Source organism: Falco biarmicus, chromosome 6 (assembly GCF_023638135.1).
Source record: "Falco biarmicus isolate bFalBia1 chromosome 6, bFalBia1.pri, whole genome shotgun sequence".
NCBI classification, from domain to species: Eukaryota; Metazoa; Chordata; class Aves; order Falconiformes; family Falconidae; genus Falco; species Falco biarmicus.
The window spans coordinates 85152108-85166635 of record NC_079293.1 but is presented as its reverse complement, the minus strand read 5'-3'; the positions used below and the strand labels follow the sequence as shown (position 1 = coordinate 85166635).

At 43.0% G+C, this 14528-nt stretch overlaps 1 protein-coding gene across 1 annotated transcript in view; it reads left to right on the top strand.

The window, feature by feature from the left end:
• Positions 1-14528, top strand: part of PLD5 (phospholipase D family member 5) — a 192955-nt gene that overhangs the window by 141246 nt on the left and 37181 nt on the right. The window contains 1 exon segment of the mRNA XM_056344682.1: positions 13897-14024. Coding sequence (XP_056200657.1) covers positions 13897-14024 — 128 coding nt within the window.

Below are 14528 nucleotides of genomic sequence, written 5' to 3'. Positions count from 1 at the left end.
CAGAGTGCATTCAGCATCTTTTCCTCCCTTTGGACAGAATATTAACTAGCTATAGTGTGCAAATACCAGTAATTATGTAGTGCAGAAATTGACAGTCGCTTCAGTGACTCCAAACAAAACAGATCCCTGCTTTGATGCTTTTAATCTCAGTAGTCAAGTTTGCAAAAATTGATGGGGAAAAATATTAGCAGGGTTATAGGACTAAATAATATCTCTAGCAAGCTTCAAAACCATGTTGAAAGAACATTATGATGGTTGTAATGTCAAGGCTTCAAAAATAACAGTTCCTAAGCAAAAGGTCACAGAGCAACTGTTCCCAGCCATAAGGCTGGAAACGAACGGAAGGTCAGTCTGCTGCGCTGGGGTCAGCAGAGCCGCACGCTTACAGAAGGAATGTAACAACCCAAACAAGTGGAGGTTGATATTCCCCTTACTCTGTATATCCTTTAGTAATTTGTAGGTTAGGAACTGCCTTTTCATGGAGTCCAGCAATCTGTTGTGATTTCTTCCTTTAATTTGTGCAATCACTTTTGAATCTATTTGTATTTTTGTCATCCACAAAACACTAGAAACAGTAGCAAAGTGTTCTGTAGCATCTGTATCCATATTTCCTCAATATCTTTTTGATTCACGTTATACAGTTTTACATTTAGCTTGCCTGAGTTTAATTATACTTTTCTCTCTTTCCTTCCCCCTCTTTTCTTTTTTTCACAAGGACTCAAATCTACTTACTGAAGTACACCATTTTATCTTTAACATTCTTCTTTACATTCTCTTTTAATTGTCCTTGCACCATCTCTTGGGAGAGGGGTATTTGGTTTTGGTAATCATACACGTTTATGCCGAGCCTCTACGAAAATGTTTACAAGTATTGTCAGGAAAACAGTAAAGCTTTTTCTCTTTGGCCTTTTGTTTTTCTCTTGGCATACATCCTTGCGGTATGACGGTGGTCTTCCTGAAATCAAACATTAGCAGAACAGGCTTGTGGGGTGTAGATGTTGTTGTCACAAAGATAATGAGCTGGAGTACAGTGTGTAGTTGTCCTTACGGGGGCTTTTTGGTAGTTGCAGGTAGAATCAGTACTACACATTGCTCAAAATAATTCAAGAGTAGCTTTGAGAAGCTTGGGCATTCACTAATTGGTCAATGAAGCAATCGTTTATGGTATGTGAAAAGATATTCTCTGTATCATGTCTTTTTGTACCATCAAGCTGTTTGCAGCAGCGATGGGCTGTGGTTGAGTATAACATAATCTTCTTCCCGCTGACCCTATTAAATTTAGCGCGCAGGGATTCTTATGCTCATGTAAGCATGTGTAGAATATTTTATTTCACTATCATTTTCATTGTGTTGTTTCTTCTTTCGCTTACTGAACACTAGTCGAGGTGTCATCTGGGGACAGTCAGTTTCCTTTTTTTTTTTTAAACACTGAAATAAGAGTGCTTCATGAATATTCAAGAATAAACATTCATGATGCTCTCAGGAAATGGAGTTCCTTTTTCATAGGCAAAGAAATCAGGCACAGGTAAGAGCGTAGACATCCACGTATTTCGATGTCAGTTTGTGGCTCACACAGTCTGTGTCTTGCTTTGGGTGTTTATTTAAGGAGTACTTATCGCTATGTAGCGCTTAATGTGCATCACTGTGAACAGGATTAGACCCCAGGGGCTCAGACTAAGTCCTCGGAAAACACCGTGTGCACCAGAGCTGCCCTGCCCTCTCGTGCAGAGCGACTTTGTGGAACAGCAGCCGTGGGATCCAGATATTCTGGGTAGTTCCAGGCAACTTCAAATATGAGACTCTCTTTTTTTCTCTTGGATTTTTCTTCTTATTTGCTCGGTTCATTTTGTCTTTTGTAATACCCAAGAGAGAGGTTGTACAGCAGCAGTCTTTGTCCCAAAGACCTGATCCTTCCCCCCAGCAGAACTTTTTCCTGTTAATGTCTTGTACTGCTTTCAGTCTGACCTTTCATGGTTTCCATGCAGGAGGCACCTGCTTGCCTGTGCAGTCCCTCTACTTTCTATCAATATTCAGCCACATTCACCACCAAATCTTTACGATTTCCGGTTTCCATGCGTTTTATAGTGCAAACTTAATCGCTTTCCCTTTCTGTCTTGTTGTGCTGCCCCACACTCTCATGCCTCAAGCATCCCTGGGTGTGTGTCCAGCTACCTGCTTTGGGCAGGCTTCTGGAGTCACGGCAGCGTTTTCTCCTGCAGCTTGGAGTGAGTGCCTTGGAGGGCTTGGCACCGTGCCCACAACATGATTATTGGGAAGAGAAGTGCATATGCTGCCTTCTGGCCTGGCTTTCGTAGGGACCCCGGCGTGCAGCTGCAAGCAGTCAGCTACGCAGCCCCTATCCTGGACTCTCCTGCTATCCCAGATGGTGCCCAACTGGCCCGTCTCCATCTCGGTGTCCTTGCGCTAATTCTGGCTGTCCTGTGTGGTTTTGAGAAGTCCTACAGACCTTGTTCTTCACTGGTTCAAAATGTCACAGGGGAGTACTACAGCTGTATTTCTGTCCTTCGCAGACAGTTACTGATATTTACACTGGAGATGAGATGATATTTGTGGTCTGGTGCCAACCCTCTGTGATTTCAGCGTGCTGTCACTTTTATTGGCTATATTGCACGTGTCCTTCACCTGGCTAGTAACATAGAATCTGTGGAGTTGTGGCTTCCTTTTATTTTGCTTTCTACATTTCAAATAGGCTGTTTGGATGAAACTCAATCTGTGTTAAAAAGCTGCTAACTGGCAAGCTATTGATTTGAATCCCCTATGTATTTCCTCAAAGACGAAGCATTTTTTCCTCATGTGCTTTTTATTTTTCCTCAATGCACTGTCAGAATTTTTCTGCTTTTGACTTTGGAGCATGCCCATCTGTCTCTTTAAAACCTCTCCATTTTAATCTATGAAGTATGTGGGTGACCAAACCAGAATGCTGAAGCCCTCAAAAATGCATCCGACAGGCTGGTCAAAACAGTAGTAAATCAAGCATGAGACTCTTTACAGTCTTTTCTAAAAGTAAGCATGAAGAATAGACAATGCAGCTCTGCTGGAGCAGGCTGAAAAGTGCCTTGTTCTTCTAAGAACCTTAGACCCATGGTAAGGAAAAAAAGCTCAGCTTCAGTTGTTGTTTGGACTAAGAAGGCGTAAAATAAGATTAGGAAAAAACTGGGCACCCCAAAACTGTGCTTAGCCTTACAACTCTTAAGAAAAAAAATATTTTACTTTCCACAAATTGGTTTGTAAAGGCTTGGAGGATATATTGTGCTGCTTCTGTAGTCAGAGAATAAAATACATTCCTCAAGTAATTGGAGAGTGGGGGAGTGCATGAATAGCTGAATGAATATACGGATAAATGAAACAATGAATGAGTGGGCAAAGGCAAGAGTGAAATAATGAACTAAGGATGAAATGGAAGAGAGTGAAGGAGAGGGAGGAAGAATGACGTGGAGGGAAAGTAGTGGGGGAAATGAAATAAAAAGGAGGAATGAATCAGATGAAAGAGAAGGGCAGACACAGAAAAGTGAGTAATTAATTTAGGAAAAGGTCAGACAAGAATGCTGTCACAAGAGCATGCTTCGCCTTTTGCCAACATAGGTGAAAAGAGAGAAAAATAATTGGAATTGAGATAGGAATGATCTGGAAAAAAGTTAGAAAAGTCAAAGGCTGGCTTGGCAGGGTAATAGGGTCCAAGGAAAGAGGTAGGGAAAGATGCTGAGAGGCAAATGAGAAGAATTAGTAAAAGGGAACAGGGCTGCACTGCTGGCAGCCCTGGGTTATTTGGGGCTGTGCCTCTGCCTTGCGTGGCCACAACCAGGTCAGCTCGTGCTCTTGGCTTGTGGTAGCCTGGAGACAAGTCTCTAGGGCCGCTCAGAGCATCACTTAATGTCCCACCTGCCAGGCTGGGGAGTTCTCCTGCATGGCAAGGAAACCGCCAGAGCCCCCAGCAGAGCAACGGGTGCCCGAGGACCGCATTCTGGGAGTGATCACACCAGTGTTGTTATTCCTTGTCAGCACATTGAGAAGTGGCTGTTGCAATACTGATGGGCTTAGAATGTATAAATAGCAGAATGAAATTGCACTGGTAAGTTAAAAAGAGAGACGGAAATAAATAATCACTGCGTTTTTTGTTTTTGGGTTGTTTTTTTTTTGGTAGGGATTTTGCCTTGTTCATTCATAGAAGCTTGTGATCTAATTCCTCATGTGTTAAGATGAAAAAAACTGTCCCTGAATTCCTGGATGTTTCATCTAGGAAGTATATAAACAAATCTAGTGCTTCATAATGCTAACCCAAGTGAAGAAAGGAGTTTTTGAAGGGAGGTGGGGTAAGCAGTCTGGGAGTTTACAAATCTCTCTATTATATTTAAAATAGATTGCTTTTGTAGTAAAAATATATGCAATTATAATTAGGCAGAGAAAGAAAGCCACAATCCAACTTTAGTAATGCTTTTACTGATAGTATTATAGTCTTCCTTTAAGTGGTAATATACTTTGTTGCCTGAATCAAGTAAGAAAATTACTTTTCCCAATCTCTGAAGCAATCAGTTTTATAGCTTCATCTAGTAAATGAGCAGCCTACTCTCCAATAATGAACAGCCAAAAAAGATGTGGAATTTTTTAAAAAATATTCTATAAGCTTTGTTGTATGCTAGTTATCTTACAGACTCTACTGAATCATCAGTCCCACAAAACAGATTTGTACCCAGAAAATGCTATTTAGAGGAATGCTGAGTTCTATTAAGGGGAAAGAATTGAACTCATCATCATCATTGCTCTTATTATTCAAAGTTTTATTCAGTATAATTTATGGCTATTGATATGAAATACATTAAATAACCCAAAATAAAGTAAAAATCTGATTGAAAAATACTGATATCAGAGTCAAGTCAGTGCAAAATGAGCATTTCTCTCATGTTTGCTGCATCAGGCAGTAAAACCTGTTAAGACGCATGAAACACTTGCTACTTTCAATAAAACTATTAGAGGGAAAGGAAAAGCTGGATTGATCTTTTTAAGTTCCACTACATTCTTGTGCACAGACTCAGGTTTTTGTCTCAGACAGTCGGGAATGGGAGTCCTAAACTTTGTCCCAAACAGTAAGGGTTTCTATAGCAAATATGGTACAGACAACACTGCCTTCAGAGGCCAGATCCAGGTGGGAAGGCATAGAGTGGAAGCATGCCTGCTTCCCTGACTGGTTCCAGGTAACTGTAGCATTGGGTGCTTGCATTTGTGGGGTTCTTGCTCGTCGTATGCCTCTTGCAGCATATGCCTCCCAAGTACGCGGTGACACGGGTGTGTCTCTGTTAAGAATGGAGTAGATGTTTTTCTGGTGGAAAAATGTAGAATGTAAAATTCTAAAGTAACAACTAAAGATATTAAATAAAATGTCAAGTACACACTGCAGGGTTTATGAAACAGAAGTGGGAAGGAAGAACTATTACAGTGCAAATAATGAAACCCCATGGGGTTAACCAGGTTAATTCACTTTTAAAAAGCATGTTATTATATATTCTGGATTAGAGAAAGACTTATTAGGCTTGAAATCCTATTACTAAATACTGGGGGGGGGGGGGGGCGGGTAGCATGGGCTGCACTGTATTTTGGTTTTTTCCTTATGGAATCTCAGTGCTGTATGGATTTATAGAAGCCCTGTGTCTTGGGAGTGAAAATGAGGAAGCCACGAGTTTGCTCTGGAAACTGGTTTTCCGTCTTTGGAAAGACCAGAGGTCTGTAGTCGTATGAGTTTCTTCCTTGTTTGCAGTCTAAAAACCTGTGCATAGGTTAATTAAATGTGCCCACATGTGATTAATCAACCAAGCTACCCGCTGTTTGCAGGGTGTGCCTGTGCTGGATCTGTTCTGTGGGTAAAGAGGAGACCTGTTGTCTCGGTGCTGTCGTATTTGTCATGGTTTGTCCACCCTGCAGTTAAGACGGACCTCTGGCTTTTTGTTGGTGAATCAGGAATTAGGCGTAGCTGGGTGGGTGAGTATGGCAAAGCAGTGTCATCAGGCCTCTCTCTCATCTCTCCTGTGGCATGGGGTGGGAAGTGTTTTGATTATGTGTCCATTTATTTCTGCTGGGTGAATCAAAAGGGCCCAGCAGGCAGCGCAAAATGCGTTCACGTGGGTGAGAGCTGTAACGCTCCTACGCTGAGTAGTTACTGTCTACAGCAGGATACTTAGCTGAGAAATCAGTATTTTGATTACTTGGACTAGCAACAAATGCCAACATTTGACATTTTCAAAGCCACTGTAAGGGCGTTATATAGATAAATGCTACCTTGGGAACTAACTAGCTCCCAAGATGTCATTGAAGTTACACAAGCAATTGAAAGAAATTAATTCTGACCTTTCCTTTGTTCTCAAGAATCTGCTATCCTGTATGCAGTGAGCAAACTCTGCACAGATGAGGATCCCCTATGGGGCTTTTTTGGGTCTTCTGCTTCACGGTGGACACCTGTGTCAGCACATGGGAAATGCCCTCCCAAGCCAGCATTGCCCTCCCATCTGCTTTGTTTGCACCAGGCAAACGGCTGTGCAAGGTCAAAGGCAATCAAATACCGGGGCTTGCCACCCGGAATTCCCGAGAGGCCTGGGCTGGAGAGGAATGGAGGCTGTGGTTACATGGACGGGCCTTTAAACGGCAGCACTGGCACGAGCGGGTCCTGCGTCCTCACAGACCCAGCCACGAGCCGCCCATTCCCACGCTTGCGCTGCGCCATCAGCTGTGTCAGAAAAATGGTTTACTGCCACGCGGTGAGCTGGGCTAGCAAATTGTTCTGCATTTGAAACAACCATTTTATTTGTAGTTATTTTTAACCTGGATCCATTTTCTGATCCAGTTGATTCTTGGACTCTGAAAAAGTACCTCGGGCACAGCTGAGGAAGTGGTGGAGGAAAGGAGAACAGTTGCTGAAAATGGGATTTGTTCATGCCTCTGTTACTGGGGTGGGGTGGATTGTTTTAACCATGCCAGCCGTAATTCTGGAATAATTGGTTTTCAGAGAGCTGGGTTCTGTAACGCTCATTTCTCATTGTTTCTTTTTCTTCCTGCTCTCTCCTGTCCCCACACTCCTGGCTTCCTCAGCTGTGTGGATAGAGCAGTTTCTGGGGTATGCTGGCTCACAGAAATTATTTTAAACCACTGAATGAGTGAAAACCAAAGCAAAAAAAAACCAATGGTGAGCGTAGAGGATATTTGTTCTCCCTGATCATGCAGGACAGAGCCTGACGGTGTGTTACAGTCTGATGGGGCAGGAAGGGAACCAGCCCAGATGCTGGCTCGCTGCCTGGCAAGGGGGCTGGGAAGCCGGCGGGCAGCAAAGGAGGCCTGTCTCTCCTCACACCCACAACTCCGCAGGGAGATCCTTGACTGCAGCCTGGCCGCTCAGGGAAGCTCTCCTGTAGCAGTCTTTCTCCCAAGTCCCAGCCAGGCATGGACACATGAGCCAGCTGAGGAGCACGTTGGTGGAGATGAGCAGTGGCAGCATGCAGTTTTCTGTGTGTTCCTGTGTGTTTTCCCTGAACCACCAATGCCACAGACCCAGGCACGTGAGCCCATCCATTGCAGTTCCAGTGGGTGCTGCAGGCACCCATGTCTTTCCAGAGACGGACCAGCGGGGCCCATGGAGCTGCAGGCACAGATTCCTCTCCTCTGCACTGATATCCTCAACATATCTTTGTGTCAGTGACCTCAGATGCGATCAAATAAGGTAGTAAGCATTACAGTGATTTTTCATGAACAATATCTATATCAGAAACAGCCTAATTTTACTACAGACAGCATTACCTTTGGGGGCCGGTGGTGTCTGGAGAAGCTGCACGTACCCCCAGGTTATGGCTGATGGTGCATTGGGTGCGAGTGGGAATTTCATTCAGAAGCAGAGATGTTTGTCATGCAGGTGGTTTGAGTGGTGTGAACATAAATTGAATTGCAAAGACTTTCTGGGCATTGCTTGGGCTTGTACTAGGATGTAATTTCTTTGGGTAACTATGTTTTAATTTTGTGTGTGTCTGGCAGTTGCATATGGAGCTGTTAAAGAAGAAGCAGCAAGGTTTTTCTTGTACACTGTTTTTTTTTAAAAAAAAATTACTATGGGTTTAGGCTGATGAGCAGCACAGAGTGGCAGGATTCAGTCCTGGCAGGTTTTGAAAAAGGAGAGGGGTCTGTGTGTGAGGAGTGGAGGGCAACGTAAGCAACACAGCTGATTCCAAGTTAAGGTATTACCATCAGAGATTTCCCTAAAAGTCCTTGAGTGTTCTCTCTTTAAATAAGTCTGAATCCTTAATCCTTCTGGGGCCAGGCAGACTTTTAAATTGCATTTCAAATCTAATATTCCATAAAGAGCACAGAAACAGTAAATAGTCTAGTTTGTCTTTTAATCATTCAGAGACATAGTAAAAATAACTTTGTCAAGTTGTGCATTCCTCTGCGTTTGTACTTGTCCTCCTCTGAGCGCTGGCAGGTCACTCTAATGGGGCTTCTGGAACAACTCCAGACTTTTTGCAATCAGTCGAGACGAAAGCATGACAATTCCTGGGGAGATGATCCTCTGCCTGTGTCACTTGTGTCTGCCCAATATGAGACAGCTACTCTGCCCCTTGTGAGCAGGGTATGGAAAGCTCTGGATTTTTTTCTTTTGTGGAATAAAAATTTTATTTATGGGTGCACTCTGTGCTAAGGCTTGTAATTGAAAGCAAATACATAAAATGAAAATGTCTATTGCAAACTGTAGGGAAGGAGACATTCTGTTTGTTTATCTATATGTGTGTACACCCATATCCTAGTGAGCAAATAGTATTTTAAAAAATAAGTTTGGGACCATGGGGTAATAAAGGAGCTTTTGTTGATCTTTCTGAGTTAGCACATGATTAACTGCCTCTATACTGATCTGAAACCTCTGTCTAGCTGGCAGAATACAGCAGGTCCCTCCCAGCCCTGTGCTAGCCCCCAGAGAGGCCGTGCAAGGTGCCGTGCTGGCTGCTTGAGCACCAGCTGCACTCCAGTGTGCGTGTGCTCCTCCGCTCCAGGATTCATGGTACGGGCAATTAAATCTGCTCTTGACACGGGCTTGAGGCCACCCTCCAAAAGGTATAGATCAAAACGTGTATCTCTGTGAGCCAAGAGACTGTCAGCAGTGGGGTGAAACAAAGCGGCCACAGCTCATGTTCTCAGGCTCCTTTTTAAAGGTCTCATTATTTAGAGTATCTGCTTGGGAACGCACAGAATTAGGAGGGGGGGCGGGAGGGATGGCTGTGAGCAAAGCGTGTGGACATGGTGATGAGGAGAGTGGAGGGATGGCAAGAAGGAGGTAAGCAGAGGAGGGCAGCTGTACCTGCTGCAGCCAGCCCGGTCATGACGTGGGGAACGGTGGCTGGAAGATGCGCAGTGGATGGGGTGTGCAGCAGGAGCATGTGTCAGGTTCAAACTGCAAATATATGTGAGAGCTGTAAGTAGTAGTGTTGCTTTCCCCAGCCAAACTGATTTCATGTGCTAGTGCTTCTTTGTATCCCACTCTCCCTTCTCCTTTGTGATCCTTCTACAACCTCCCCCATCCTAACCAACAGCCCTGTGCAGCTCCCCCTGCCCAGCGCGCACCCCCCTCCATCGCCTGCTGCCTCTGCAGCCTGCACTTGACAAGCTCTGTTTTCCCCAAATGGGGAGGGAGAGGCGTTCAGAAGCTGTTCATCTTCTCTGCCTTTACACCGCTCCCGTTCCTAGCAGGGGGTACCAGAGCCCAGCCTGACTCCACAACTCTTTCTCCTGGGGTTCTGCGTGATGCATGGGCCCAACACGTGCCATCAGGTCATGTAGCTCCATTTCTCTCCACCCTCTTTTCTGCTGCAGCACTGCTTCCTACAGGCAGGGCTAATGAGGTCAGGGCCCTTGGTGCTTTTCTCATCCTTGCTCTGCCTCTTGTGAATCACCCGTCGCTGTTGCTGCAGTTTCCCAGATAACCTCTGCCTGGCTCTCCTCTCAGTCCTTAAGTCCTTCCCCTTTCCCATTTTTTCTTTCCCTCTGGTTTTAGAAACACTATAGCGAAAGTAAGAAAGTTGTGAAGGCAGAAGGCCAATTTTAGCCGTGGTACAAGCAAATGCAGCTTCTGTTTCTTGGGCGTTATGTTTGCTAACTCCGGAGTCAGTTTAGCTTGTAACTGGTGCTGTTGAAAACTGTCGCAGGCAGAATTTGCATGTTTGATTTCAAGGCAGCTATGATAACAGCAGCCTAAACAGTTGCTCTTTCTGTGTTGTCTTTTTACCGTACCCACCAGAGGGGTGATTTGGCTCAGTGATGTTGCCTCTGTACCCAGGCAACCTGGTAATATCCTAGACTGCTCAAAGAAGTTGGATCCAAAGCCTCCTGGTGCACCTTCTCGAGATGATTGCATAAACCTGGATGTGGAGGCCAAGCGGCAGCCCTGTGAGCCCTGGCCTCCTCCAGTCTCCCACGAAGAAGAGTCTTCCATGTTGTGTAGCTACCTGGTTATCTTCCTCGAGCAGCAGTGAAACTCGCAGCTAGCATGAGCTGCAACACAGGCGCACCAAGATGCGCCCCTGGATGCCATACGGTTTTTCATGATAGAGCATGTATGTGATGAGCCCTTGGTTAACGTTTTCCACCAACAGCTTAGTGTTTTGACTCAAATACATAGGAAACAGCCTAGCCTTAAGCTGCTGGGCTTGAAGTCCAGTTTGCCCTGTAGCCTCCATGCCATGGTTAGTGGGGTATCTGGGAGCAAGCAGCTAGACTGAACGGGATGTTGCAGTGCTTGAAATGGTAAATGGCGCTTGTTTGTGCCATCCTTCTTCTTTGGGATTACTTTGGGAACTGGATTTCTTTTGGAAATGGATGAAAAGTCAGGCTTTTGGCCATACTGCTAATGTCTTCTGTTTGTTTCCTCCGTGATGAGACAAAGCAGGAGGCTAAATGACAGCCTGGCACCTCCAAGGGGTTGTGTTCCCACCACATGGAGAAGGTCCGGGCTCTCAACGGCAGTGCCCTCTCTGTGCATCCCAGACTGCAGCAGTCCTCTCCCTTAAACAGAGTGCAAAACCTCCCCACCTAGTCGAAAAAGTACTCTGAGAAATGTCTGTTACGTAAAGCATGCTTTGATCCCTTCAGTGGTCTTTTTTTTCCTGCGGAGAGAGGGCAACCTGGCTCAGCCTTCAGAATGCACGATTTTATTGAACGAGCAAATCCACTTGAGTTTTAAGTGACAGCGCTGGTTTTCTCTGAGATCTTACCCTGCTGTTTAATCTTCAGTGAAACAAAATTAGATTTATTTCTTAAGAATCTGGCACCTATATTAGCAATCAAGCCCACAAATTGTGCCTTCTGGTTGAACTCGGTAGCCCCCAGCTTTGTGTAATTGAGGCTGCAGCAGGATAAGGAGTTCTGTGACGGCTTCACGTATTGATCAGTCCACTTTAATTTCCTTGTGGGACCTGGAGCACGCTGGGCTTGATGGATTGTGTTGAAGGCCTGATAAGCCTGTTTTAACAAAACATCTCAAGGGCTTCTAGAACAGAGGCAATTATCAATAGTGATACATGTTTCCTTTCATCAAAAGTTAAGGGCTCATTAAAAGGCGGCACAGCAGCTGCTGTTTGCAACACATGGCTTTGTTTAATTAACTTGGAGATACTGTTGCCTCAGCCTTATGAGTTGGCTATTTCTGGAAGGAAAAGAAAACAGGTTTCAGGTTTTGGTTTTAATGATATGTGTGATAACGGTGTCTCCTGCACTGCTATATTGGCTACTTTGGTAATTGAAGCCTAGATCACATTTTGGAGTGATAGTTGCATCCCACCGCTTATGCCCATGTCTAAACTGCCCCATGCCCACAGATCCTGATGTTTTACAACTTTTGAATTTTGTGTCAAAGTACTTACAACATCTGCTATTTTTAATGTTAGTGTTACTGGTTAAATAGTCTCTTGTTCTACCTTTGGCAATCAGTATTTCTGTTCAGCATTGGCTAGTTCAAACATGTTTTTAAACTGTGTTTATTTTAGGCTCTCAGATACAAGAAGGAAGCTCATTGTTTCTGACTGTTTTACCTTTCCTACTCAAAAATCCTAACAATTAATTTATAACCTATGTGGCGTAGGTGTGTTGTGGGTGTTACATTCATACCGCTATTAAATATTGCAAATTGGATGTATGGAAAGAAAATACAATCAAGGCAAACTACTATGTTAAACTTCATTTTAAACACAGTTTTCAGATAAGCAGCTAGAAGTTTAGCACCTTGCAGGATTGTTTTCCTTAGCTAGTAGGAGTTGCTTTTGTTTTATTTGTCAGAAAACAATATAAACCATTGAACACCCCTGCTATAGTGGTTTTTATTATTATTTCTTTTCAGTTTTACACATAGTATCTCATTAATTAGCACAATTCTGCTCATTAATGTGTGGATTGAAAGTCAGCAGTAACACGTTCCAAGGAAAATTGGAAAATACCTTTGCTTCTAAGCATAGATGAATGTGGATGGGTGATACCCAGAAAAAATTGGAAAGGTAGCTGAGTTGCAGCAAATGTAATTGTACCGAGAACTGAATTCTGTAACTTGCTCAAAATCCTGTGTTGCATTCTTTGGTGCTTCATGAAGAGTGGCACCTTACCCGATTTTTCTTCTTTTCTTGATGTCTGAACTTCTGGAGTAATTTATTCAAGTGAGAATTACAGTTTTCATAATAAAAAAGAAATACTTAGACCACTAACTGTTGCTTAAAATTGCAAATCAAGTGTTTCTTAGGAGGTCAGTAATGGGAATTTAGATGAAAAGAAATATATTTCAGTTCTCTAGGTATCCTGGGATTCTTTTGAAGTTGTGACTCATATCCAACCATCACTGGAATTCATGGTACTGAAGATCCCGTGAATGTTTAATGGGAGATGGCTGGTTCCGTTACTGCCTCCAGGCTGCTGTTTACTGTCACTGCTCTTCCCCAGCTACTGTCATGACTAAAATGTGAAGATGAGTCGGTTACTGTAAATTACCTTCAGCAATGATTAATTCAGGTTATTCATCCCCTCTTCCAAACACTGGAGCACTGAAAGAATAGTAACGATGTAAGAAATCCCATAAACTTACATAATATTATGTATATTCTGGATTTAGTCTGCAAACATACTGCTGGGCCAGGTCAGACATTCCTACTGACGTGATGGACCCAGCGTGCTCTTACCTAACAAGTAGTTCCTTTGATTTCAGCGGTCTGTGATCCTTATTAAAGCTGTGTGGTTCATAGTGGGTTGAATGTCACGTATTAGCAGGATTAGGTGCGGTTTCAGCATCCTTTAGGCCTTTTGCTTACTTTGTTATTCCTTAATTCTCTACTGATGTTCTTCTTATCGGGGTCTTGCCACGCGATAGGCACTGTAGGCTACCTGCTCCAACCATCCATGGTACAGGACAAAGGAGCAAAGGCTGCTTTTCGGGAAGGGGTTGTAACTAGGGTGGTATTTTAAAGGTCATTATTATAAATATGTAGCAGGTTTGAATTACAAAATAGACCTTTAAAATAGTGAGCTTATTTAAAATAAAAAAGAACTTTAAAACAAAAAGTTTTTTGGGAGCATACAGTGCTGGAAAAAAATAGCAATTATTTGTTCTAAAATGGAAGAAAATTATGTGAACAGTATAATACATGGGAATGCTCCCTATTCCTGCTTTTCTGGAATATATGTTAATTAAGGTCTTAAATGGTGGGACAGTAACACTATTTATCATTGATTTTAAACCTTAATGATATGTTTAATTACATCCCTCACGCGTTTTGGAAGCTGAGGCCCTGAAATATGAAGTTTTTGGTTTTTTCTTTAATCATGTAAATTACATTATTGTAAACAATGCTATTTATTATTTTATCCTTAAATCTCTAGGTGCTGAAGTGTTGTATATGAACATGTCAGCATATAACGAAGGGCGGCTTCAGTCATCTTTCTGGATTGTTGACAAACAGCACGTGTACATTGGAAGTGCCAGCCTAGACTGGAGATCACTGGGACAGGTAACTTAATTGACAAAGTAATCCTATACCCTTTGAGAGTATAATGAGGAGAAAAAAAAAAAGTAATGTTCTGAGGCCAGCAAGTGGAAATGGAGAGCTTTCTTTTTCTGATAGTTTGCTGGCAAAAGTGCTAGCATCAAAAACTGTGCTGCTATGGTTTTGATGACTCTTTAGTGTTGGCAAAGTATCTTACTAGAAATCTTATTTTCATTGGAATAGTTATCCTCAGCAGTTATGCTTTGGGCTAATTTTTTTTTTAAAAAAAAAAAAATGCCTTCGTTGACTTCTGTCATGATTTTGTTGTTTGAAAATGTAAGTTCTAGTTTACTCATTTAAAAACAAAAACAAAAACAAAAACCAAAAAAACAACAAGTGAGCCAGCTTGTTGGAAAACAAACTGTTAGGAAACTCCGTAATAATGTTGTGAGCATGACCTATTCCATTTAAATACGGAAAAGCAAAATTTGGAAAGACTTCCAAATAGATAGTGGGTACTATCCTGAA